The sequence below is a fragment of the Eleginops maclovinus genome, chromosome 1 (genome assembly GCF_036324505.1).
Source record: "Eleginops maclovinus isolate JMC-PN-2008 ecotype Puerto Natales chromosome 1, JC_Emac_rtc_rv5, whole genome shotgun sequence".
In the NCBI taxonomy this organism is placed as follows: domain Eukaryota; kingdom Metazoa; phylum Chordata; class Actinopteri; order Perciformes; family Eleginopidae; genus Eleginops; species Eleginops maclovinus.
The window spans coordinates 9,653,611-9,681,556 of NC_086349.1; the positions used below are offsets into that span (position 1 = coordinate 9,653,611).

Here is a 27,946-nt window from a genome sequence, read left to right on the forward strand (position 1 = left end):
GTGGCTGTTGCATGCAAAGTATGACATGGATACAAACCCAGTCACCCTGAAATACACACACACACACACACACGCACGCACGCACGCCAGCTGTCGGCATCAAATATTCATGTGCAGATCTCCAAACACTGTACAGGTGTTAATGACATTTTATGGAGAAAACTTGAGGTGCGATTCCCACCATCGACAAGCATTCCAGTTAACAGAATAAAAACAATGTCAAAACAGATCCCCAAAACATTCTCATGAATATCTATGCCTCTTTTCCCAGGAAGCTGTTTTGGTGAACATGTATGCAGTGGGTCTTCACCTTGCTGCTGCAATATCCTACGTACTGTACCATGGAAACTGTCCAGGGCAACCAGCCATAGTCCTTAACTACTGGCAGCACTACTGGACAACGTGGATGATAAATGCCCTGTTCAAGGACACCACGACAGATTTAATGGACCTCAATACCCTACTCACGATGTGTCATCTTACATTGGTTTACGCTCTCTTTTCACTAGCTCGGGTCAAGTTTCATCACTTTAGTTAGCGGTGCAAAATCGAAGTTTAGGTCATTCAAGCTGCTGGTGAGCCAATATTGTATGATGTATACACTATAGCATATTTTGAAGTGTGGGTAAAACATACACTAGTCCCAGTTCTTAAGAAAAGCCTTAAGACGAGGCTGCACCGCGTTTAACTGATCCTCCTGGTTTTATGTCCTGGTTTTCTTTTTTTACCACATATGCTTTTAAACTAAACTACCTAGTTTTTTATGTCCTTCTTTTTATCTTAAATATGTTTGGTAGATCATATTTAACTCTACTATCATTGATTTGTGAAACACCCTGAGAAGACATTGTTTTTAAAGTGTGCTTTACAAATTAAATGTATTATTACCACTAGTGTACTAGTCCTATATTGTTTTCCATTGTCTAAAAGAATTGGGGTACAGATCAACATTTCCTCACATTTATTAAAAATGAAAATGAAAGTTTAGATACTAATATGTAAGTGATAACACACACTGAAATGTGATGATGATGATGAAGTACAACTAAAACTAAAAGAAAGAGAATGCAGTGGTCAGGATTGACTAATAAAAGTGAATTACGCTTTTTCTTGCATTTCTACACTCTGCCGGTTAGTCCATCGGAATTCCCTCAAAGAATTGTTTTTACCCACAAAGGCTGAAGTGCGAATTTGCTTTTGTCAAATGAAAATCTTAGTTTTATTTTGCAGTTAGTTATCAAAAACACCATCCTTTAAGCATCAGATATAAACACTACATATAACAAGAAGTATTATTTTCTTCTGGATTTGAGATCAAATTGGCGAAATTGTATTTATCAACACCAGGTCTCGAAACAGTTGGGGAGTGGGACAGCACAGTAGGAGTAGGAGTATAAAAACTGCATCTAAAAATTATAGCGGCTAAGATTTTTCTTTGCACAATTTCAGTCACTTTGAAAAAACAGTGGGAGGTATGACAGGGTTACAGGTAGCGTTATTACATCAAATTGAGGTTGAATTAACTTGCCATGAGCTGTAATTGGCTCAGAGTGGCTGGAAATGTCACATGTAACGTAAGGTAAATGAAGCCCACCGCAGGCATTACAGGATGTTTGTGGTTTGCTGCTGTGGTCAGCTCAATTTCTCTGTCAGGAAAAAGGCTGCACACATTGACGCACAGACTGTATCTACACGCACACACAACACAAATAGTACATTACACAGCCTCACATGCTCCTGCTGAATCCATATGCACCTCCACTTTGGGACACAGCTTTTAATAGACCTGTCTATCAACACGGTGTGCAGACTTTCACGGCAGACTGGATGAATAAAGGAAGCGGGAGAAAATGCAGAAGAAGGGTTTTTAGAAAATTCAAGGTGAGGATGAGGGAGAGATAAATGTGGAGTGTTGGGAACTAAGACAACAAGAGAGGAGAAAAAAATACATGAGTTCATTTATAAAGGGATTCAATGTACCAGGTTACAAAGTTATTTTAGAAAACAGGAAAAAGACAACATCTATCAAGAAGAATGAAAAGATAGAAACAACTTCTTTAAAAAAGCAAATTCACTTTGTATTTGTGTGTGATATGCTTCCTTTTGTACCATAGCTCACCGGGACTGGACAAACAAGGCTATGTTGCCTGAAGCTGTGCCGACAGGTCTGAGCTTTCCATTACTCCTTTGCGGTGTTCGGCAGCCATTAGTCAATGGTTAATTGTAAAAAAGTGGATCAATGCATACATGCCGATTTGGATGACATCGGAGTCGATTGACGGTTGTAGTGTTAAACACATGATTCATGTTTTTAATTGAAACAAAACAAAACGAGAACGTAATTAACTGCCTGGTAAAGTTTAAAGAAGATCATTGTTTCTCTTTAAATAAATATGACAGGTACGTTACCTAATTTATGTATGCAAATTCAAATAAGTCTATATCGACTTTTCATTCCACATCAGACATTAACCATCTTCTGTGTGAAGGTTCTGTGTTTGTTTGACCAATTCAACCACTCCAATATTCTCTAGACACGGGGTTTTTGAAATGATCCACGTTACGAGAAAAAAGTTTTTAGGGGAGTTATTTTTTGTCTGCTTATCATCGGTGTTGCCCAGGATGCAACTGTAGGAAGGAAGGTGATATTCCCTTTCTTAATCTAAGTCACAATGCTGATTAGGCTATTCAGAGGTCTGGTGTATGCTTTGAACAATTTGTTATACTTTGTATTTTGCGAATTTAGATGAGGCAAATCTTTATAAAACCTACAGTGTAAGGACATTAAAGGACTATCAGTAGAAGGAGCAGTGGATATCCTGACATCATGAGGATACTTCATGCGCATGAAGAGTTACTGAATGAAAATAGCTAAATGTTATAATATTAGATTTATAATGAAGACAAATATAGTAGTCGAGGAAGGCCAATATGTAAATTATTACATTAGCAGGTCTGCAGAGGGCACACGCTGTATGCTTCAAATGTATCTTGACTGTCAGTCATTGAGTGGAGGCTCTTATGCTGAGTGACTCCAGAGAGTGAACGGTTTGTTGGCCGCTCACAGCCATGGCAGCAAACTAATGTACTGATCAATATTCCACACAGAGCGAGGATGTTCCAGGAAGTATTCCCATGATAAAGCACTGTGATACTACGGCTAATTATGGAAACACTCACCATCACACACGTTCATTTTTATTCCTTCTACATGCTTGTGACATAGTGTAGGCTTCAGCCACTAACCACAATCTTTACAGCCGCAAATACATGCCAACCTTCATTTAGAAAAAGCAATTTTGAAGAAGTGAAGGGTCCAAATGTTTCAAAAGGCTTTATATTTTGCCCTACTGACAGCTTATATACCAAAATAATCTAAGTATAAAAGTATGAAACCTTTAAAAGAGTGATTGACAACACCTGCTTCACATATTAATATAATTTATGAAGATTTATGCTGGCATTAAAAGGCTTGAAAATAAGAGAGGGTGATGGGCATCTGTTTGACAGATTGAGATCACTTTGACTGATTAGATGCTGAAGATGTTAATGACACTAAATGATCAGCTTTAATGGGAATATACAATGGAGTAGATACTTAGTATGTTGAAATGTAAGGTGTCATTACTACTATTTTGGAATTTGACTTGGTTCATTTAATGGTGTGGCCATAGTCGGTTAACAATGTTCAATGACAAGTAAAGCAGATCCTTTTACCCAATATTTCTTCCCCAAAATGATATTCAAATGTGTCCAAAAAAACATTAAGGCACAATTTAGGCTGCAAAAAACTGAACCAAATCTGCACCTCCATAATGTTCTGGTATTCTCCATTCAAAGGAAAATCACTATCCACTTTTAATCTGGAGTTCATTTTCTTATACTCATGTTGACAAACACCGTGTACACATCTATGTTCTTATATATGTGTGACACCTTGTGTCCTGAGGTTTTCATACACCTTTAACAGTCATTAATCAATTAACATCACCTTTTTCTTAAAACAACTTCATATTTTGGTGTTTTCATACGTGAAGTTCCTCAGTCTTTCAAGCTGAATAAGAATTGTAAAGCATGTGTCTTTAGATTGTTTTAGATTTTTAAGCTTAGCTTTGGCTACTTATTATACTTGTGATTATAATGACACCTTAGTATCATTTGCACTATAAACAGGTTTGTTTATACATGGCACTTTAGGCTTCACCCAACATTGTTGTAAGCCAAGTTTAATATGCAAATGAATGTTATACAGGATATCCCTGCTCTGTCACTCTTTCAGCTAAAGTGTCCTCGGCCTGAAAATGCTGAAGACCCCTGATTAAAAGCATTGTCTTCATTTATAAATGTCTCTTTTACTTCCTATTACCGACTAACACCTCTGGAAAACCGACAACTGCAACACGGAATGAGTCTGCACCTTGAAATGCAACATCTAAAGACAAAGAGAAAGACTCGTCCTTCATTCACAACCTAATAGCACCTCAGCTGACAGTTCATTCTCTGCTTTGTCCTGATGAATGGACTACACACACACACACACACACATACACACACACACACACACACACACACACACATGCACACATACACACACACACACACACACACATACACACACACACACATACACACACACAGCAACACACACACAAAGGTCTATCTCAGCATGATTACCATCAGCAACCTCCTGGCCAAGAGAAAGTCATAAAACTGGCTCACCTCTCACTTCTGAGACTGTGCACCAACACACACACACACACACACACACACACACACACACACACACACACACACACACACTCTTACATCTGTTCCAATTTCATGAATCTTGTTTTTATCATGCCATCTCACTCTATACTCGGGTCCCACAGTCCCACACATAAACATCCATGTGCACATCCTCAGTGACACACACTATATGCGCACACACACACAACACCTGTGCCATAAATCCATTGCCAAGTCACTGAATAACACGGACTGGTCGATTGTATTGACCACTATCACACTATAATGCATGTTTCTTAATTAAAATCTGCCTCAGCACTTTGGGCCCAGTCCAATATCATCCCAGCCTCTGTGTGAACTCCCTGTGAGCAACTCTGTCTGATACAAAATTACATTCTCATACAACCAAAATGCACCTTCACATTATTTTCAAGGAAACGTATTGCCTCTTTAACAATGGACGCAGTTAAAGACGGGTTATTAAACTGAGATTGAACAAAAGATAAACACAACAACACTACTGAGGTAGTTGAATTGACTCAGAGGCAGATGTGGCTCAAGTTTTTATAGTGACTTTTCTTGGGAACCGGAAGGTTACCTGTGTCCAGCATGGTGCTGCTGAGGCCCCGGAAACCCTTACACTCTTCCCCGTGCGCTAACCTAATAGCTGCATCCGCTCCTAATACTGGGATGGCTCATTTTTTCTGGGGGGGTATCGTAACCGGAGGGCTGCAAGGCACCAAAGTCCCAACTGCTCCCTGGCGCTCGGGGAGACTGACAGCCATCACTCTGGCACCACTCCATAATGCATCTCATGTGCTTCCCATGTATTCCCATGCATGTGTGTATTTTTACTGTACATTAAAATATATATAAACCGAGTGGCCAACTGAATCTCCCCTAAGGCATCAATAAAGATGAATCTTAAAACACCATGTTTTGTGAAATAGGTGCATTTGTTACATCATTTCACTTGCAGTCGTAAAATCGATAGTTGAACATCGAGTGCAATTGACTGCCATGAATAACAATAAAAACAAACATAATCCAGGGAAAAACTCATTTGCTTTGAAATGTAATTAACGATGCAGCTTTGTTGTATGGCAACGTAAGTTTAATGAGACATGTGAGGAAGTGTGTTTTCAATGTGTACTTCATGTAAAGATATCACGTGCAGGTTGTTGTTAGTTTAGTGAAACTGCTATACAGAATGTGTGTGTGTGTGTGTGTGTGTGTGTGTGTGTGTGTGTGTGTGTGTGTGTGTGTGTGTGTGTGTGTGTGTGTGTGTGTGTGTGTGTGTGTGTGTGTGTGTGTGTGTGTGTGTGTGTGTAACTTGTGATTAAAAGCCTGGGTCTAAGCCTGAGCTGTTAGATCAATAACAGATTTGAGTCGGACAGAAAAACAATACCATGAGGTAGTGCAATGGACTGATAGAATATGGATGGATGGATGGATGGATGGAAAAAGCAAGAACTCATAAAGCATTAGGGAACCTTTTGTAAGTGGAAATGCAAATGGACAGACCGAAACAAAGGTACAAATTGGAGGAAAGGGAGGGAATGGGGGCTGTCAAAAACTAAAAAAGATGTAAAGGCTGAAGAGAAAGAGTGAAAGAAGAGAACATCAGGGTGGATGATGGGATTTCAATGCATATTTAATGAGATGATAAACGTTGTTTACAGTACACAAACATAAAGGATGGAAGCCTGTGTTACCAACTGACCATTAAAATAGAGTCTACTGTCTAACACGCATAAAAAATTAAACGTGACATGGATTAACTATTCATAGTTCTTGTCTTTCCAATTGGGATTGTGACATTAACGAATTATAAGGGATGCTCCAGAAAAAAGTGTCCTACATATATTTATTTTGGTGTGTGACGACACACAACAGTTTTGTCAAGTAAAAAAACTTAAAATGAAATATCACCGACTGAAAAACACATGGCTCAATTACCTACAAACTGACAAGAAGCACAAACGATCAAACAAGATCCGAAACAAGAAGTACAACTGTACCCTCTTCAATAAAACGCAAAGAGAAAAAAGCACTTTCTGACAAAGCGAGAAGTAGGAGGAGAAGATGGTGAGAAGGCTGGGGAACACATGAAAACATCAAATTGATAATTATTTAGAAAAAGAGAGCTTTGCTGGTTTAAAAGATTAAAAACAGCACCTCAGTACCTGTGGCTTATCAGTCCAACATCATGCATGCCATCTCATGTGCGATTTAAGTGCTTCCCTGCCCTTCCAGCTAAGCTGCACACCATACTTCTATCCAATGGAAGTAATACATGTGATTCCCACAACCATTTTCCCCCATGAGTGGTCTGTTGTTGTTCACTTAAATATTTTTCTTGGCTAGCAGAATCTGAGGAATCAGACGTTCACTTGTTTGGCCATGCATCTCTCCACAGCAGTAAACCATTTTGGGGTGTTGGAGGTAAAGATTAAAGTAAAGTTAGACGGTTTTACAGTTTTTCTCGGGAGGAAAGAGTGACCTGCTAACAGAGTTTGATTAATTGATAATAAAAAATCATTTTCTGCTTTGATTCGATTCCTTTGATGACTCAAACAGCCCCATGAGGCAGTCATCACGTTAATGGCATTTCACCAAAGGGTGTCCACAGTCTTCTAAGAGGAAGGGCCCGATAACACATCTATCCACCAGGAAGCCAGGCCGACGCGTTTGCAGAGGTATAAGAGTACAAATGAGTTGTATCACCCCGACCTCAAACAGTCTTATCACACGGGGACAGCACCCAGTCCGCCTTTTAAAAGCCTCCTCCGGCCAGTCTCTCCCTCTCCATCAACCAACGCGCTCTTCCTCCCTTATCTCCGACATTTTCAGCCCTTCAATGTGTGCATGTGTGATAGGGGTGGACATCCGTTGCGACTGCATGTGTTGAGTGTGTTCCGAAGGGGGCGGAGGATCAAATATGTATGTAAAACTGCGGCTGTATCCTTAAACGGCTCCCCTCAGCTGACAGGTGGTTGACTCATTGATGTGACAAGACTTTCCGTCCAAGAAAAAAATACAACATCATCAGTCATCTAAAAAAATGGCCAATAACTGCATCTGTTTATGTAAAGCAACTAAGCTGATAGTGGGTGTTTAAATTATGACTCAAGACAATCGACTTTAACACAAGGATCCACAAAAAATAGTCCAATTGTATAGAGGTCTATGAGAAAAGGAACCAACTTGTAACTTTCCTACTTAGATTGTGTTTTGATTCTTATTCTTCCATACAGTATTTTGTACATTTTTAGGGTACGTATGGTCCTATCTAGACTAAAGGATAATAAAGAAGGGTGTGTTTCAGAGTGTTGCTACATCAGAGTGTTGCCAAAATTGCTACCATGGTGTTGTCCAGTTTGGGTGTGTCTGTGCTTTTGATATATTGAAACCTTTTTACAGTGTGTTTTCCGGTTACCTAGAACCATTTTCTTGAGCATTCAGTTGTACTTAGCTAGACCCTCTTGTGTCACTTTTGGTTCCAAAAAACATAGATGATGACAGCCAAAATACCAACATCCAAACCAGATTTTTATGGTGAATATGGTTAATCTTTTCCAAAACGGACATTATAAAAAGTATAAACTAAAAGACTTATTGAGCAAACTTCATTGGATTGACACTGAATCAAAATATAATAATCCAACCCTTCTCTACATGTTTCCTTTTTTTCTCGGTACAGGTGCATTCTGACTGTCTGTCTTTCCATCTGTAGGCATCTGTGAGTGCCAGCTTAAGGCATTAATCATTTAAAGAAACTCATGATAAATTCCTGGGCTTCTAACTGCACTGTGTGTGTGTGTGTGTGTGTGTGTGTGTGTGTGTGTGTGTGTGTGTGTGTGTGTGTGTGTGTGTGTGTGTGTGTGTGTGTGTGTGTGTGTGTGTGTGTGTGTCTTGATGCAGATGTGTAGAATAAGTGTGTGTGTGTGTGTGTGTGTGTGTGTCCAGGTGTGTGCTGCCTGCCTGGAGGCTCACTGCTGCTCTGCTCTCATGGTTAATGCATGTGGAGAAAGAATCTTCGTCCCCCACAGTTTCCTCCCTTTCTGCCTCCCCCAATCTACCCTACTTCCCCAGAATAGACTTGATCCCCACTCCTCATGCAAAAAGATAACTCCCACTTCTCCCCCGTTTCTGCAGCACACCTCAGAAGAGGAGTCAGGAAAGCACGGTGCGCGAGAGAAAGAGAGAGATAAGGTGAGAGAGAAAGGGCAGGAAGATAAGAAGTGGGAAAAGGGGGGAGGGGGGTGATAAGAACACATGAGGGCATATATTAAAGGTAAGGTGAGGAACAGGAGTAGAAAGAGGTACAACAGAGAGGAGCAAAAGTCTTCTTTTAAAGAGATGGCAGAGAAACTCCCTCAGATATCTGATCAAATATTATACAAACACTGAGGTTAGAAACACTGTAAGGTTGGAGTTCCAAAAGCTGAACCAGGAACCATTGCAATTCAATCAATGAAATGAGCAATGTTAGCGGTGGGAAGCCAGTGAGGGGTTCCGTTGCTTCATTAGTGACTCCAGCTGGTTTGTCTGGGCTCCACCAACAAGAGAAAAGGGAATTCACACAAGAAACATTTTGTGAGAGAACAACAGGACAACTAAAATAAATAGAAAAGAGAAAAGCCAAGTGTTTATGATTACCAATGTAAGCAAACAATATTTTAATACTACTAATGTTATTTCAATGCTCATAGGTAAGCATACACGTACAGGAATATTCAACACCACATGATCGTATTCAAGCTCCGCTCATGGTGAGATTATGACATTGCCATTTAAACCAAAATCCTTCTCAAGCATTCAAAGTTAAAGACACTGTGACTTATCGCAGTGTTGTTGTAATTTTGAAGTCAAACTTGCTCTGTTTCTGTCTCTCTGGTAGTTTCCTCTGCCAGGAGAACTCGGCTCACCAGTGCCAGGTTAGAGACGTGGAACAGGCAGAGGCACACACAAGCATCCATTGGGCAGCTATCACTGTGATACCTCTGCTGGGCTACACTGAGAGATAATCCTGAACTGGCCGTACAGTGACACTCACAGACACAGCTTCCCATAATCCATATCTGCTATTTCAAGGGATATATTCCACCAGATTAAGAGGACTGTAGGCATGTACATTGGCCTAGTGATTTCCCTAGTTGACGCTAAATATCCAAAAGAAGAAAAATATGCCATGTGGCTGATGCGTCTCTCTAAAGCACCTTACTCTACAAAGTGTGTACGACTTTAGTCTAACCCTCATCCTAAACAATGTTATTTGCAAAAATTACAATGAAATAGACCAGTGCAGAACTGAAAGTTGATTTATACTCTAGATATTTAACCTTCCCAAGGTCAGGATCCAATTATCATGCAGTGATGAACCCCAAAGAAGCTAAGCTAAATAACGTCAGTTTAAGGAAGTTCGCATTTCGCTTTTCCATTGCAATAAAAGCCTTCAAGGTAACAGTTTGCCTGCTAAATAAACATAAATAGGTGTATTAGGTTATGTTTACAAGCTGTTGGCTTTTAGCAAACCACAAGCAAAGTGATTTGAAGAGCCTGATGCCGTGTTTGCTATTAGCCTACCACAGATTAGCCTGATGGCAACCACCACAAGCAGGTTATTTGCTGATGATGTTGTGAAGTTAGCTTCCTGGTAAGATTGTGTAATGATTTTGTTAAACTCGATGTCTGGGCACAATTGCTCATATGGATGCAATAAAAGTGGATGAATGTCCATTATGGGACTGCTTCTGATGCTCTGTACTAGCCAAACGTATTACTAGAAGGGTATTTGAAAAATGCAGACTTCCTCCATTGTTGTTTCCATAGGTAAACAAATAATGCCTATAGCTGTGATAAGCATCTACTTCAACATGTAATTGGTTCTTTGTTGCATTACACCAAGTTTAATTAAAATGCGGGCAAGTAGTTTGTACTCTCTTGATGCTGACAAGCCAACAAATGATCAAACCAATAAACCAAGCTGGAAACATAACACTTACACGCTTACATGTGTTATACTGTGCCGGGTTTTGTGTGACTAATCATGCATGTTTGTGTCTGTTTGCATGTGTAGGACGTGTCCTCTTGTGACTTCCATGATGCCGTTGCCATCACAGTCCCTCCCATCTGATTTCTCCCAACACTCCCACAGAGCTTCACCCATGGAAACATACAGCAATAACCTGCATTCATTATAGAAACAGTGACCTTCACCGTAGATGACTTGGTTCCGCGGAGACAGCCGTGTTCGCCTGTCAGGGTGTGTAAACTATTAGGACCGTGAGAGAGACAAGTAGAGGGAGTGGTGTAAAGCTGTCAGGAAGGAATGACAGGAAGACAAATAAGAGGAAATAGGATAGCCCACAAAAAGGTGTGAAGTTCGGCAGGACAAAGTGGAAATAGAAGAATGTCTAGTGGAGCGGGGAATTAATAAAGGAAGAAGATAGAAGGAGAAAGTGAGCTTCTGTGTTATTAATTGGAATGAACAGGGCAGTAACACAGGCAGGTTTAGAGGCCACCTAGGGTCAGAACCAGTCTCATAAAGAAGTAGTCCTTTAAAATTGCCTTAAGACTATTTCAAGTCAGATAATGGTTTTGTGGATATATTTGGGATATTGTAATAGTTCAAACAGCAGAATAGCCTATTATTTCAACCTATCGGCTAGTCATGAAATCTTGTACATTTACTTTTCAAAAGTTGTGCAGCAGGTCTAGTTTTACTGTTATCTAAGTGATCCATCGAAATGGTTCTTTTTTTATGTTAAAGATCATGCTTAGATGGGTTTTTTGTGAGCTTTCTCACAAAACAGTAGCACAATTGTTACCGGTAAATGATAGTAATATGTAGCTAAGCAGATGCAGGACATGCCAACTAATACTGCAGTCACTTCTCTTTAGGGGTTCAAGGTCGGAACAAAATTTGGAATGTTAGCTCATCATATACAATGGGAGGCTGAAACAATAGGGCTGTAAAAGGAAGAGATTTAAGAAAAGCTCAGCAGTAAACAGCTGATAGAAGATAGGAAAAAAAAGACATATGGACTTTGGGGTGATGCCAAAGTTGTGTGTTTTCAGTTGGATTGTTAATTAACCACATTGATCACTTCTAACTAATAATCCATATTAATCTTTTCATTGACCCTCTCACTATCAGTACAGAACAATGACGTATGGGTTGTGGTTGTGGTAACGAAGCGTCCTCTGGTTAATACTGCTCTCCAGCGAGTCCAGACAAGGAGTGCATTTTGATGCTTGCTGACAAAATATACCTGTGCAAATGTGTGTCAGTGCACACAAAGGGGTATTCACAGACAACATGCTCAACATTTTTGATTTGTTCATACGGTGTATGAGTCTCCGTTTGTGCAAATGTGTGTGTGTGCCTGTCCTCTGAGCTGCATCTGGAGGCTTTCAAATAGGATTTCTGCTGCTTGGTGGAGGTTTATGCCGATGCTGGGGCTTTTGATTCGCCGCCTGCTCACGGACAACCATGCATGACAGACTGCCTCGTCTACCGCAGAGAGAAAGAGAGGGGGGGAGAGAGTAACTGAAGATGAGCAGATGGAGAAAGTGAGAGGCAGACAGAAAGGAGGAGGAGGTCTTATGAAAGGTAGAGGGTGATAGAAAGCTTCGAATCAGGGAACAAGGAAAGATGGAGGGATTTTTCCAACAGTGTTTTGAATATGCTTTCCCCACATTTCAGCAAAGTTGTGAGGTGATTGCTTTAAAATATAACTAAATTGCCTGTCAGGATTCACGCAATCGCTAATGACTTATACGGTATGTCATTTGAGACTGCTTTTTCTGGTTTCTTTCACCTAAGCCATTGTTTGTGCAACTCAATTAGGATTACTGTTGTTCGTAGGAAGCTTCCCAACAGTTCAAACTGTGGGAAAGAGTGTGCCAATAATAATTTGCAGTGTAACAGGACAGCTCCTTTACAGAACTCGAATACATTTGGCTTGGTTTCAGCTATCCTGGAGCTATTGAGTTAGGACTTCCTCAAGAGCCATTTAGTTTGCAGTTCATAATATGATGGTCCAATTGTGAGGAAAATACTGTAAATGCTGCTTTTTCCGGTACATAAATGTAACTTTTTTAAGATGGGAAAGCATAGGTTAGGTGTAATATTGAAAAATAAACGCATCTTCTCTGTTTCTAATCTAAATATATTGTAAGGGGAATCATTTATTCTGGAACTTTGCACGAGTAGTGGTGACAAAAAAAAAAAGGAAAAGCGAGAGATAAAGGAGCAGTGATGAGCTATCCACTATATTTATCTCAGTTAGGTGTCGTCTGGATTATCATCATTATCCTCCGTCTGCGGTGATAAAAATATATCCTCTCATTTAGGTCAAGGCAGTCATGTGCGTCATTAGGGAGAAAAACTCCATTGTTTTTGGTCTTTAGCAGCGACCACTTTCATTCTTCTGGAGGAGAAACTGCAATTAGGTGATAAATGTAAGCAGTAATTACTAAAGTGTCATTCCTGTAACCTGCGTCATTAGCATTATTATTGTTATTATCATCATCAGCAGGACTGAGATAAGGAATAGGAGTGACAGTGAGATGGGTGCACTTATCACACTGTGAGATTGTCTAACAACCGAGTCTGCAACTATATATACTGAACTGTTAAATAAAAATGAGTGTCAGTTATTTTATTTTTTATTTATGTTCATTATGCATCTCTTCCTGTTTGGTACGCGTCTTTCAAGGTTACCTTGTGCCTGTTAGGCCCCTTCTACGGTGGCAGACAGGGGCAAACACGCTACAACGGTCCAAAAACATTTGCATAAGGGGAAACGCCCTGCACTCAACATCACGTGCAAAGGATGAAACCTCTTCACCAGCTTGAGCACACATGCGCAGCATTTAAAGTCAAGTGCTCCGGTGCCAGCTGTGTGAACCACTTTTTAGTGACCCCGTGTCAGTTGTGTTTTGGAGCTATTTGTAGCGTTTTTTATTTGCAGTTTTTTTTGGGGGGGGGTCTGTTTGCAGCGAGTTTAGTAAACCCTGCGCATGTGTTAACAAAATTATGAAGTTTCTTCATGTGTTTTGGCACATTTGTGTTTATATACTCACATGTTTTTGAAACTGCGGCATTTGCCTCTGTAGGCCACCATACCCTTCTCTAATAAAAGTGAATTCATACTGTATTACAGTTTTTCTCGATTGCTAAGACACAAAACCCAGTACTCTAAACCAAATGACCAGTTGCCTAAACACATTTAGTAAAACTACCCCCCATTTGCCACAACCAAAAACACAATTCACCTGTAGACACTGTTCACAAAACCCATCCCCTTTTTCTCAAAACTCTAAACACATTTTGCCTTGCTAAAACACATTTAGCATATATCTCTGCTCAAATATGCATTGTGAAGCTCATGTGATGCAAAATGCCACACACAGTCAGCAAAACCTGAACACAATGAACACACCTGGTGTAATTCAGTAAACACAACGACTCATAATTGAAAACACCTATTGCAAATGATGTGACCACACCTATATAAGTCAGTTTGCTGAAGGTTCCAAACAAAAATGGATGATCAAGGAAGAAGAAGAGGAGTTCGTGCCAGAGGAGGGAGAGGAGTTCGTGCCAGAGGAGGGAGAGGAGTTCGTGCCAGAGGAGGGAGAGGAGTTTTTGTCAGAGGAGGGAGAGGAGCAGGCCAAGGAGGGAGAGGAGCAGGTCAAGGAGGTAGAGGAGCGGGCCAAGGAGGGAGAGGAGCAGGTCAAGGAGGTAGAGGAGCGGGCCAAGGAGGGAGAGGAGCAGGCCAAGGAGGGAGAGGAGAAGGAGGGCGAGCAAGACAACGCATCTTCATCACAGATGAAATGAGAGCAACGGTCATTGACCACGTCATTGTCCACGGCATGACAATGACCGAAGCTGGACAACGAGTCCAACCAAACCTAAGCCGATTCTCAGTGGCCACCATTATTCGGGCCTTCAGAGAACACAACAGGTACTGTATGTACTATTTTTTTAGTCACTACACTAGATGTTTACAGTATACAGTAGTATAGTGGAGTGCACCTACATACAGACAAGTGCAATAATGGTTACAGTAAAAGTGTGTACTGCAAGGACCATTTCTGACCAAATGACTGTTTCTCTAGAGTTGAAAGATTGCCATATGCAGGTGGGAGGGCTTCCAGATTCACACCAGCCCAAGAGGTCGTCATTGTGGATATGGTTCGGGAGAACAATGTGCTGAGACTACGGGAGATACGGGAGAGGATCATTGGTGACAATATGAACTTTCCGAACATTGACGATGTTAGCCTGACAACCATAGACAGAGTCCTCAAGCGCCAGAGAGTACGCATGAAGCAGGCCTATAGGGTACCCTTTGAGCGCAACTCTGACAGAATACAGTTTTTCTCGATTGCTAAGACACAAAACCCAGTACTCTAAACCAAATGACCAGTTGCCTAAACACATTTAGTAAAACTACCCCCCATTTGCCACAACCAAAAACACAATTCACCTGTAGACACTGTTCACAAAACCCATCCCCTTTTTCTCAAAACTCTAAACACATTTTGCCTTGCTAAAACACATTTAGCATATATCTCTGCTCAAATATGCATTGTGAAGCTCATGTGATGCAAAATGCCACACACAGTCAGCAAAACCTGAACACAATGAACACACCTGGTGTAATTCAGTAAACACAACGACTCATAATTGAAAACACCTATTGCAAATGATGTGACCACACCTATATAAGTCAGTTTGCTGAAGGTTCCAAACAAAAATGGATGATCAAGGAAGAAGAAGAGGAGTTCGTGCCAGAGGAGGGAGAGGAGTTCGTGCCAGAGGAGGGAGAGGAGTTCGTGCCAGAGGAGGGAGAGGAGTTTTTGTCAGAGGAGGGAGAGGAGCAGGCCAAGGAGGGAGAGGAGCAGGTCAAGGAGGTAGAGGAGCGGGCCAAGGAGGGAGAGGAGCAGGTCAAGGAGGTAGAGGAGCGGGCCAAGGAGGGAGAGGAGCAGGTCAAGGAGGTAGAGGAGCGGGCCAAGGAGGGAGAGGAGCAGGTCAAGGAGGTAGAGGAGCGGGCCAAGGAGGGAGAGGAGCAGGTCAAGGAGGTAGAGGAGCGGGCCAAGGAGGGAGAGGAGCAGGTCAAGGAGGTAGAGGAGCAGGCCAAGGAGGGAGAGGAGAAGGAGGGCGAGCAAGACAACGCATCTTCATCACAGATGAAATGAGAGCAACGGTCATTGACCACGTCATTGTCCACGGCATGACAATGACCGAAGCTGGACAACGAGTCCAACCAAACCTAAGCCGATTCTCAGTGGCCACCATTATTCGGGCCTTCAGAGAACACAACAGGTACTGTATGTACTATTTTTTTAGTCACTACACTAGATGTTTACAGTATACAGTAGTATAGTGGAGTGCACCTACATACAGACAAGTGCAATAATGGTTACAGTAAAAGTGTGTACTGCAAGGACCATTTCTGACCAAATGACTGTTTCTCTAGAGTTGAAAGATTGCCATATGCAGGTGGGAGGGCTTCCAGATTCACACCAGCCCAAGAGGTCGTCATTGTGGATATGGTTCGGGAGAACAATGTGCTGAGACTACGGGAGATACGGGAGAGGATCATTGGTGACAATATGAACTTTCCGAACATTGACGATGTTAGCCTGACAACCATAGACAGAGTCCTCAAGCGCCAGAGAGTACGCATGAAGCAGGCCTATAGGGTACCCTTTGAGCGCAACTCTGACAGAATAAAGAACCTATTGCAAATGATGTGAACTGGGCCTACACTGAGTCACCTTCTAAGAGCTAGATTTGCTGAAGGGTCCACCCGAAACACAGAATCTGGTATCTCCATATGATCTTCTGGACAAGATAGATACAGCGAGTTCGGTGCCAGAGAGGGAGGGATTCGTAGCCAGAGAGGTAAGAGTTCGTTGCCAGCCGAGCGGAAGGATTTTTGTCAGAGAGGGAAGAAGGTCATTGCCACAGGGGGAAGGTCTAGACGCAAGGTACGAGCCAGAGAGGAGAGGACGCAGGTCAGGAGGTAGAGGACGGGCCTAAGGGAGGAGTGGCGGAGAGGCAGGTAGGTGGGAGCCGGGCCAGAGGGTACCAGAGTCATGGAGGTAGAAATGCCGGGCCGTGAGGAGGAGTAGCGGGTCCAGAGTAAGAGGCCCAAGGTAGGGAGAGACAGTCAAGGACGTAAGGACAGGCAAGGGCGACGAGGAGAAGGATGCATGAAGACAACGGCATCAATACATCACAGATGAAATAGTGACTGTCATTGACCTACGTCTTGATCCACTGGATGTAATGGACCCCAGGTTTAGACCAGTTCAACCAACCTATCCGGATTTACCAGTTGCCATTATTTCATTTGCCTATGAATCAAGAACAAACAGGTCGATATGTACATTTAATAATTAGGACTACACTAGTTCTTTACATGTAAACTGTAATAAAAGAAGTGGTGCACACAACGAAAGGGTTAAAATGTTTCAGTAAAACGTGTGTTACTGCAAGGACCATTCTGACTTTTTGCACGTTGATGGTTTAGAGTGTAAAGATTGCCATTGCAGTGGGAGCCTTCATGAGTGTCATCGGTGTTTGCCAAGAGGTCGTACATTTGGTATGGTTCGGGAGAATCAATGTGCTGAGACAACGTGGATTCGGGATGAGGTTGGTATTGGAAAGACTGGAGGTTCCGGAACTATTGAAAGTTTAGCCTGACTACCGAGTTTTGAGAATCAAGGCGCACCTCCGTCACCAGTATGTGCAAGTAAGTACAGTAAAATCTATGTACAACGGTGGCCTACAGTACTTACATGTAACATACAATACTATACTATCGTACTGTAATGTGCTGTATTGACTGTCTTTCTGAACACCTGAAAACGCTATTTGTTTCCACAGAGGATCTTCGAGTTGGAGTCCATGGCCAGACCCCATGAATTTATATTTGTGGATGAGGCTGGCTTCAACCTCACAAAAAGGAGGAGGAGAGGCCGTAACATCATAGGACAGAGAGCTATCGTTGATGTGCCCGGCCAACGTGGAGGAAACATCACCCTCTGCGCTGCCATGAGTTCTAGAGGCTTCTCCACCGGCATGCTGAACTTGGTGCCTACAACACTGAGCGTCTCCTCACCTTCCTAGGAGAGCTCAGAGAAGTTTTGCATGACCATGACCACCCGAACGACCAGCAGAATCCTGGGCCGGCTGATCTTCCCATATATGTCATCTTCTGGGACAATGTTAGTTTCCATCGCAGCATCCAGGTCAGAGAGTGGTTTAACATCAACCAGCAATTTATTAATGTGTGTCTGCCACCCTACTCTCCATTCCTAAACCCAATAGAAGAGTTCTTCTCATCATGGCGGTGGAAGGTCTATGACCGCCAACCGTACACCAGAGAGAACCTTCTCAGGGCTATGGACCTGGCCTGTGATGATGTGGCTGTGGAGGCGTTCCAAGGCTGGGTGCGGCATGCCAGGGCATTCTTCCCACGATGTTTGGCTATGGACAATATTGCCTGTGACGTGGATGAGGTACTGTGGCCCGACCCAGTCCGACGACGTGATGCCGCCCAATGATTGCAGTGTCAACATACTGTGTCAATTTACATGTACAACGTAGGCCTAATAAAAGAGATCGCACCCTGAACATTGTGTTTTCAATTGTTACTGTACTTTATCTATTGTGTGTAATGGATCCTCCATGGAGTTTACAGTACTCATTTTCTGCATTACGTTGTGATATTACTGCATTTTATGTATTATTCATTATTCCTATGAAATGCACAAATCTATAGTAAATGCCCAATACATATTTGAGAATAAATAAGGGTTGCTCAAATGCATCCTGGCAGTTGTGAAACTGTAAAAAAAGAAGTCTCACACTGAAAATGGTGTTTTAAATTTTTTGGGTAACGTGGTTAATGATGCTCAGTAGTGTTTACATTTTTGCAGGCCTTGAGTGGTATTGTGGTGTCAAAGTTTGCTTTTGAGCATATGAGCCACTGTTTAGGTGTGATGGGTTGGTTTTGAGCATATGAGCAACTGTTTTGGTGTGATGGGTTGGTTTTGAGCATATGAGCAACTGTTTTGGTGTGATGGGTTGGTTTTGAAAAGAGACTGTGAGGTTGTGTGTACGTAGCTTTAGAAAAGTGTTTTGTGTTTAGAGTTTTGTGAAAAGTGAGGGCAGTATCACAAAATGTGTTTAAGCAATAGAGAAAAACTGTATTGAAAACAATGTTAATAGTCTAATGGTGAGACTAGAAAAATGTGTGTGTGTAGACTGCAGTCTAGCTTTTCTTGAGCTTTCAATTTGATCTCGGCGACTTCACTAATAAAGACTGTTTTATTTGAAGTAAATATTTTTTGAACATCTTTTCCTCTGTGAAATTGGGTGTGTTTGATCACAATATATTACATATATTTTTTCCTTTAGTGTATTGTTTTATTATCTTTTGCTGAAACTACCAAAGGTTTTTTATTTTATTTGTATAAAATATGTTTTAGCTGAAGCTTATTATTTCCTTGATTGCTCACTGGTGGAAGTCTAATAGTGTGTGCATAAGGCATCAGCAAAAAGTAAAGGTAATGACGTTGAAGTTGCCCTTTGCAGTATGTGTGTGTGTGTGTGTGTGTGTGTGTGTGTGTGTGTGTGTGTGTGTGTGTGTGTGTGTGTGTGTGTGTGTGTGTGTGTGTGTGTGTGTGTGTGTGTGTGTGTGTGTGAGAGAGACCTACAGCTGTGAGGTTTAATTAGCCGTGATGAAGTAATGCAGTAGCTCAAAAGTGAAATGGTCTGGAATGTTCTCCATACCAGACGTCAGCAGCAGTGATAAGGTGCTGACGTCCTGGGCCGTATCATCATAAATCTGTCTATATCCGTGTTCCTGTCTCTCACCTCTGCCTTGTTTTTCAAAACTCTGTTCCATCACTTCCTCCATTGCCTTCTGCTGATTTGTTTTCTCACTTCTCCTCTCTCTCGCAGTATCGTCTCTACTGTTTCCTCACACTGTAACACCTTCTCTGTCGCTCTTGTGCATTAACACAAAGTTTTAGAAGTCAGAAAGCAAATCAAAGAGAGAGAAATTCAAGGGGACAACTGTGACAAATATGACAGAAGTGATAACGAGACAAGAAAAAAGTCAGGCGAGATAGTGAGAAAATTACACATAGAGCCAAGTTCGTATCTTGAGTACAACCCAAACTCACAGTGGAGTATTACTTAACAAATATTATTATATAAGACAAACCATTATCGTTTACTCCAACCAATTCATATGTTTGAATTCACAACGTTAACCAAGTGTTAAAAACTTTAAACATACTAGATCATTATGGTAGGGCTACCAAGTGCATTTAACAGTCCTGAGCATTTTGTGACCTTCAACATATTCTTGTAGTTTACAGAGAAAATTCAAGTGAACCAGTAATTATAAACCAAATCACATTTCTGAACCTGAACAGTGATGTAAAATCAAAAGTTTCAGTAGCTTATTGGCCTCAAAATAGATAGGAATGGATAAATGGAGAGATGGTGAAAAAGAGGAGTTGTAGAAAGTGGAGTTGCAATGGATGTTTCGGTATAAGTTTGTTTCCCCCACCTTGTTCTTTCTCTGCTTCAGCATGTTTTAAAGATCAAAGGATAAAACAAGAGCTCTTTAACACCTGACTGAATCTATAAACATAAAGATAATCCAAAAATAATCCTTTACAGAAGTTAACAATCCTTAATATAACTTGTGCTTTTTTTTTTTTAAACATTTCAGATATAAAAATGTCCCACTATTTTATAAATCCATGACTAATTACTGTAAATCAGGCTATAATATGGTAGCAGGAAACCACTGTGTGTATGTGTGGTACTGAGCAAAACTAAGTCACACACACACTCGCGCAAATGTGTGACAGGCAAGATTTGAGAGGAAGGAACAGAAAAGCAAAAATCTGCAGATTTCTCCAGGAAACTAATTAATCCGGCACACACAAACACAAATGTACACACACATGCATTTCTATTAGCAGCCCTACGTGCACGCTGAGTCCTAAAATTAGCACGCAGTCTGTTGAACAACAAACGCGCTACAGGGAGGAAGACACGCTGCCAGAAGGAGAAGATGACAAACAGCTTAGAGACAATGGAGAGATGCAGTTAGCCAAGACCAAGTCGGCTTTACAAGAAATATCATCCAGCGTTAAATATTCAGTTACTTCCGGGAAAGAGGAATTATGGAAAAACTACTGGCCGAATTTTCAGAAAACTTGTGGGAGGGTATACTGCTTTGTTCTTTGGTATTAACTGTACACTTCTGGTCAGGGAAGCTGTGGCTCATCTGCTGTAAGTGTAGCTGCTCCAAAAGGTAATTTCACGTGCAATCATCCATGTAAAGGGGAATACTAACAAGTGTCTATTTTACCCACAGATTACAGAACAAGCCTACTGTACACAGGTGCAGTTGCAAACGGTGTCAGGGGCTGCCCTAGCCATCAACCTAAACAAGGTCACTCAAAGGGAGACGCGTATCCACTAGGGTCAACTCAAAATGACCACAAGGAAATAAAAAACAAGGCTACAGAGAGACAGAGACTCACAATGAGAATGATAAGAAAAGTGGAAAAAAACAAGCACTAAGAAACGCAAAGCAACTATGTAATGCTAATTAGTATGAGAGGTATTGGGGCCTTTTGGAAAGCTGTGTTCAAGGGCCCATTGTTTCACAATCCAGCCTTTTAACCACTTTCATTCCAATTTCTAGAGATTCGTAAAATCGCTACAATACCCAGCTCGTGAAACGTTTCGCATTTGCATGGTCAAACATTGTCTGGTACGCAGGTATGATATGTTTGTACCATTAAAAAGTGTAGCCTTAATAAAATCAGAAGGTTTTTTTTCTTTAGTTGTTTTTTTAAACGAGAAAGAGATGAGTAAATGCATTTTATAGGCATTGTATATAGTAGCAGATATAACCATAACGCCACACTGAATTCAAGACCTTGCTATAACAGTTTTGAATTGCTTTTTTTATTAACATGTCTCACTTTGTTTCAGTAGACAGACAGAGGCAAAGTTTCCATTTCCACTGTGCCACCCACTGAAGGCACTTTGGATAAAAGCTTTCAGAAAATGGCATGCATTACATTTTTCTCACTAAAGGCTTATAAAGTCACTTGTGTCATCAGATTTGCAACAAGGATCACACCGTTGCTGAGTAAATAAATGCTGTAGGAATTTGCAGGACTAGAGGCTTCTGATGTGGTTCTTTTATCTCTGAGACTGAAACCAAATGAATGTAAGTTTTCACAAATCAAGACATTTAGTCGGCAAGAATAGAAGAACAACAGTGCGTCATTTAGCAAGACCTCATTTAGGCTTGTAAGGCAATGTTTGGAAAATTGTAAACTACTTCTGTTAAGTTATATAAGGATTTTCATGGAAAAAATGTTTGCTTCAAGGTAAGATATTCTAAACTCAGTCAACCGTAGTTCATGATCAAACCTAATTAAATCCCTGCTTATTATGCTAATTAAATATGCTCCGTTGCTACCTTGCCTTTAACCTTTACCTTGAAACACATCTGGCCATTCTGTGCTCTAGCAATACAGGACGTACAGAACCATTTCAAAGCTAACGCAAATCATTTGAATCATCACATGATATATTCACTGTATATTTAATTATACATAGGGTTGGTTGTGCCTAAAGTAAACAAATGTTGTTCTGCCATTATGTTCTCATGCAAAAGGGAGGGGAAAATGGGCAAATGATTGCTGGATGTCCAGATGATTACTTTCGACTTAAGAGGGGGAGTGTTATTGAACAGCTGTAGTGCAACACATTACAAAACATGATTTTTGAGGACTTTTACAATATCCAGAACATCTGTATGAGGTGACAACCTGCAACCAGTCCAGACCTAATTTGTACGCCCGTTATTCAGATATGAGACACCACACTGAGCTTTTCAGCATCTTTCCCAGGTGTACTTTTTCGAGGATTGAATAACTCATATAAATGAGTTGCAAATACATGGTGTGTGGGTGTTTGAATATCCCTCATACATATTCAAAAGAGCTGCTACACTCTGGGTTTATCCTTTTAAGGTGCAAAACTGACAACGCTAGCACAGAGCTCACATCATGCACAAAAACATCAAATGAAAAAGGGGTTCATCTGGTTTATTCCAAGATGCTACTCAGCAATTTAAACATGAAAATGCTACCCGCAATTTTGTGGAAGGAATTTACAAAAGACATATGTCTCTAGAGCCCGGATTTTCTAGACAGTTGTTTGAAAGCTGTAGTCTGGGCCAAGCAAGAACCATTACATTTTGGACCGGATCTAAATCACCCCTTTTTTTGTATCTATTGAAATGGCCTTGGTCGGAGATTTGCACCCCCCAAATACCTTTCTAGTTTAGCATTTGAAATAGAAATGCTGACCTTATGATGGTGCCCGATGGAAAGTTAATGGATAACACAAGTTATTACAATTCACCCAGTGGGAAACATTAATGTCTCAATGTTTCAATGGAATCCAATTATTTCACTTAAAACACTCATTTGAACCTCCATAGCTTAAGAACAATTCAGGAAACATTTTACTAGATTTTGTTTTTTTGCTGCAAGAAAAAGATCAATAATTGATATCTTACACTGCACAGCAACTTTTATTTGTGTGTTTTATTATTTTATTCCATTGAAGCTTGTGATAGGTCTGAATGTTTTTGAATAGCACTTCAAGTTGCCTTTTGCTTGAATTGTGTAACATAAATAAAATTGCCATGCCTTGTCTTGTCTTGTCTTGCCTTGCCTTCCCTTGTCTTGCCTTGCCTTGTCTTGTCTTGCCTTGCCTTGCCTTGCCTTCCCTTGCCTTGCCTTGCCTTGCCTTGCCTTGCCTTGCCTTGCCTTCCCTTGCCTTGCCTATAGCTGACTGATTATTTTCCAAGTACATGGCAGGATGCCCAAATCAACTTTATATACAGTCATAAAGGTAACTTTCAAACCTATAAGACTCGAGACTCAGTTCTCCAATAAACTTATAGGAACTCTGCGGTAGGACTTCAAACAAACATTGAGTCGTGATTGCACGGGATTTAGGAACTTAGAAATGTCTTAAATTCATTGTTATAAGTGGTTAGCTTCTAACTGTATGTGAGGATAGTTGGTGATCAGTTAAGTACAAAAAGGTAAAGCCCTATCATATGATACCATCTTCTACAGCAGGTATATTTCAGTGCTAAACAGCAAATCAAATCGATAACCATTGGGTTGCAAAGGTCAATAACTGGCCTCAAAGCCACATTTTCTATGTAGCACACTTTCTGGGTCAGGTACATAAGCTATAACGTCTCTCTGAACCTCCTCTTTGGGCTGATAATTGGTGTCACTCTCCAGGTTCAGTCTCCGTAATGTTATCTGATGCCAAAGGTGTCACAACGTAACAAGAAACGGATGCTGGCAGTGTTTATTAGATTACCAGGACAGAGTGCCATCGATTATATTTAATAATGATGTGTGATTCTACTCAGAACAGCATAGTCCACCCTCAACACACAAATGTGCAAAAATGATCACATTTTAGGCAACTTTTGCTGCTTTAATGTAAAGAAAATGTTCCTTTTTTTTCTCAAGGGATATTTTTTTTCCAATCAAGTTAAAATGGTTTAAATATGAAGATGAAATTAGATTTTCATGGCTTTAAGAGACAATAGGTTTGACTTTATGCTTGTTAAATAGTCATAATGAAACATGCCTGACCTATTTAAATACAATAATCTCTTTAGCTTGCCTGGCTAAGTCTGCTACATGTTATCTGACGCAAATAGAATCAGAGCGTAATACAAACGAGCCCGGCTCTGCTTATTAGATTACCAGGACATGCCGTACATTGATTAGCTGTGATAATATTGGATAATGTTCAGTTTTCGTATTAATCCATCGCTGCAGACACAACAAGGCTGGAGCTCTGCCAGAAAGAGCTGAAGAAAGCTGGTGTATGAGGACAATATGTGACATTAAAAATGAAGGTTTTAATTAAGTATGAATATTTATGGTTATTTTTAATCCTAAGAGTTTGGACACAATTTTAGCAATTTTCAACATTGCCATAACATTTTCACTTTAAAGCCAACACTGTGAACATTAACATGTCAAATTGTAAGTAAATATCCTAACAAAATCCCCAAAATGTATGAGGTCATGTCTCTTTCAAGTTATTGTATACCAAGTGAAGTAAATATGCTAAGGTGGCATGCTAATGTGTATTAATCTCATACATCCGTAGTGATACGTCACGTTAATGTGAACTGCATTGGAGAATAACAAGGTTTGCAGGGTGCTGCTCTTTATTAGATTATCAAGATTGAGGGAGTATTCATTAGCTAGGACAATAATGGAGAAGAAAGTAAATGATAATAGGAATAGGGAGCTAATTCATAATTTATGGGAACCCAAACAATAGCAGAACCAGAGTATTAATCTGTACAAGATGCAGGAGCTCAAACGCTGCTTTGTGTTCAACACACACACACAATATGTGTGTGTTTCAATCTTGTTGATTTGAATTATTTTTGGGGAAAATATTTAATCAAGCATGGAGTATCAGTTCTTATATGCAATGTGCGAAAGGGATGTTTTTTTTAACTAAGATGGTGGTTGGATCTTGCCCCGTTGTGTTGCATTTCACATTGTGTTTTCCATTTTGCCCAACAGGAAATCCCTGTGGGTTCCTTCAGTTAATTAACATCACAATTTATTGCTCGGGCTTCTTGCATGAATTATGTTGAGCCAAGTGGGGGGTGCCGATATGTGTGTTTTGTGTGGGCGTTTTACATATCTGCACTAGATAATATGTGTGTGTGTGTGTGTGTGTGTGTGTGTGTGTGTGTGTGTGTGTGTGTGTGTGTGTGTGTGTGTGTGTGTGTGTGTGTGTGTGTGTGTGTGTGTGTGTGTGTGTGTGTGTTAATCTATCACAAGTGCAGTCCAAATCCCTAAGTCAGGAGCTTATCAACTCTTCCATCCTTCCACTTCATTAGCACTATCCACCGTTATTAACCTGTAGTACTCACTCTGTCTCTTGCACTCCCTCACACACACACACACACACACACACACACACACACACACACACACACACACACACACACACACACACACACACACACACACACACACACACACACACACACACACACAGAAGCAGAAGACCACATGTACAAGCATGAGTACCTGAGCAGAGATCAAAGCTCGGTCGTAAAGATGATCCTACATGAGCCAGACAGAAGCTGCTGTAAAGTAAAACAACGACTTAACCTTATTAAAATAACTGTCTAATGTTTTTGGGTAACTGACACACGTGATTCTTCCTGCTTTCACCTTAGTTTCAAAATTAAACTTGCTCAGTTTAAATATCTGCATGTTCTGTGAAGATGGGACTGCTGTAAAATAAGATGTTGTTTGCGTAAACCTGGTTCTCAGAGAAGCATGACTGAGATGTCTCACAATGGGATGTGCCTCTCTGCGTGATTGCTACACAGGTAACCTTCAAGTAGCATATCTTTAGTTTATCTTCTATAAAGTGATGATTTATTTTATAGAGTATCAAATACAAAGTTGAAATCATTCTTATAGACACTGTGTTGTGATACTGTGTCAGAGACAGTGGTGAGACGCAACAATTACATTTACTCAAGTTCTGTACTGACATACAATTTTGACTTACTTGTACTTTACTTGAGAATTTCCGAATTTCATATGGAAATATTTAAACTGTATGTCAATTAAGTGTATGTAAGTAATGAAAATAAGATAAGACTTTATTCAACATTAAACTGATTCTGCTTTCGGACTTTTTGGTCCTTGTACTTTTGAACATTTTTTAAAAACTCTCAATGTAGGCCTTTAACTTACATAAATACTTCTACACTTTGGTATTATTACTGAAATACAAGACATTTTCAATCTGTTGCTGCATAAACGCTTGAATTAAGAGACTAAGAAGGTACATCTTATCTTATCAAGTATGTTTTCCACTACTGTTCGGGAAGCTTTGGATCCTCTATTTATTTTCTTAGAAACAACAATTTGTGGTAAATCTGCTAAATATTGCTTATTAAAATGAAAAACAAAACCCCCTTATAATAACCAGTACATCGTTGTTAGCTCATTTAGTCAGTAACTCATTAAGTAATTAACTACAGTATCTGCAGTTGTGGCTAATGTGTTAGCATGAAGCATCAAGGTGGTTCTGGTGCCAATGTTCTCTATAAAAAAAGCAAATCGAAAATAAGACTCAACAATGCAACCGCAGTTGTCTGTTTAATCCAGCAGAGTGTTTATCATGCTGTCAGCCAATGATATGCCTCCGGACCTGAAATCGGAAATCAATGAGGGCCAACGTGGCTAATATGTGAGACGTGGCCTCATGCTTCCGGTTGTGATTTCTGTCTGAAGTTTTTACTTTCTACCCAGGGAGGCCAATATTAGATATTTGTCACCAGACCTTGGTAGTTTGAACCCATCACCAAAGGCAAGCGCCAACCTCCTCTCCATCAAAAAGGCCCCTTAACCTCCTCCTCATCCCTCCATCCACCTCTGAATAACTTTAGTCGCATTATTAAGTCCTTTATTCTTTACTTTTTCCTGCATCTCTTTCTGCATGCCAAATATATCCCAGTGTTTGGGTTCCTGTCTTCACATCACACCTGTGAAGAGTACAATGAACTCAAAGACACACACACACTCTGTCACAGCCTGCGTGTCTTGCCTCAGCACATTAATGGAAATTCTGTCAGCGCCTCGGGGAAGGATTACTGCCACTTGCTGAGCCCTTACACTCACTGCCTATAACAAATACACAGAAAAAGCCACAGAACAAAGTTAACGTACACAACACACACACACACACACACAGCTTCGATACTTACTTGCTCCCATTCTTTTCCTCATTCATGCATTTTCTACTTCAAATATTTGCTCTTTGAATTACATACATTATTGTAGAAAGTTACATCTTGCCTCTATTGTTTTTTTAAGTTTTCACAGAGAAACAGGATGATTGTGTATGAAAAAAATGATTGGTTTGCACTGAATTTCACCCCTGTTATGCTCTCACTGTCTCTCCCTTTTTCTTACTGACCTCATTTACCTCCGTCGCCTCAAACCATCCCTCTCACTTCTCCCATCACTTTCTATGCACTGGCTCGTTCATTCAGTT

At 40.6% G+C, this 27,946-nt stretch overlaps 3 protein-coding genes across 3 annotated transcripts in view; 2 read left to right on the forward strand and 1 right to left on the reverse strand.

Annotated features, from left to right (window-relative positions):
* Positions 1–27,946, reverse strand: part of bsna (bassoon presynaptic cytomatrix protein a) — a 134,972-nt gene that overhangs the window by 80,874 nt on the left and 26,152 nt on the right.
* On the forward strand, positions 13,901–15,108 carry LOC134868052 (neurofilament light polypeptide-like). The gene is made up of 2 exons (XM_063888928.1): positions 13,901–14,705; positions 14,860–15,108. The coding sequence occupies exon 1, from the start codon at positions 14,288–14,290 to the stop codon at positions 14,576–14,578; it is 291 nt and encodes a 96-aa protein (XP_063744998.1). The 5' UTR covers positions 13,901–14,287; the 3' UTR covers positions 14,579–14,705; positions 14,860–15,108.
* LOC134868045 (uncharacterized protein PF3D7_1120000-like) lies at positions 15,117–16,476 on the forward strand. Its single transcript, XM_063888918.1, has 2 exons — positions 15,117–16,069; positions 16,224–16,476. The coding sequence occupies exon 1, from the start codon at positions 15,505–15,507 to the stop codon at positions 15,940–15,942; it is 438 nt and encodes a 145-aa protein (XP_063744988.1). The 5' UTR covers positions 15,117–15,504; the 3' UTR covers positions 15,943–16,069; positions 16,224–16,476.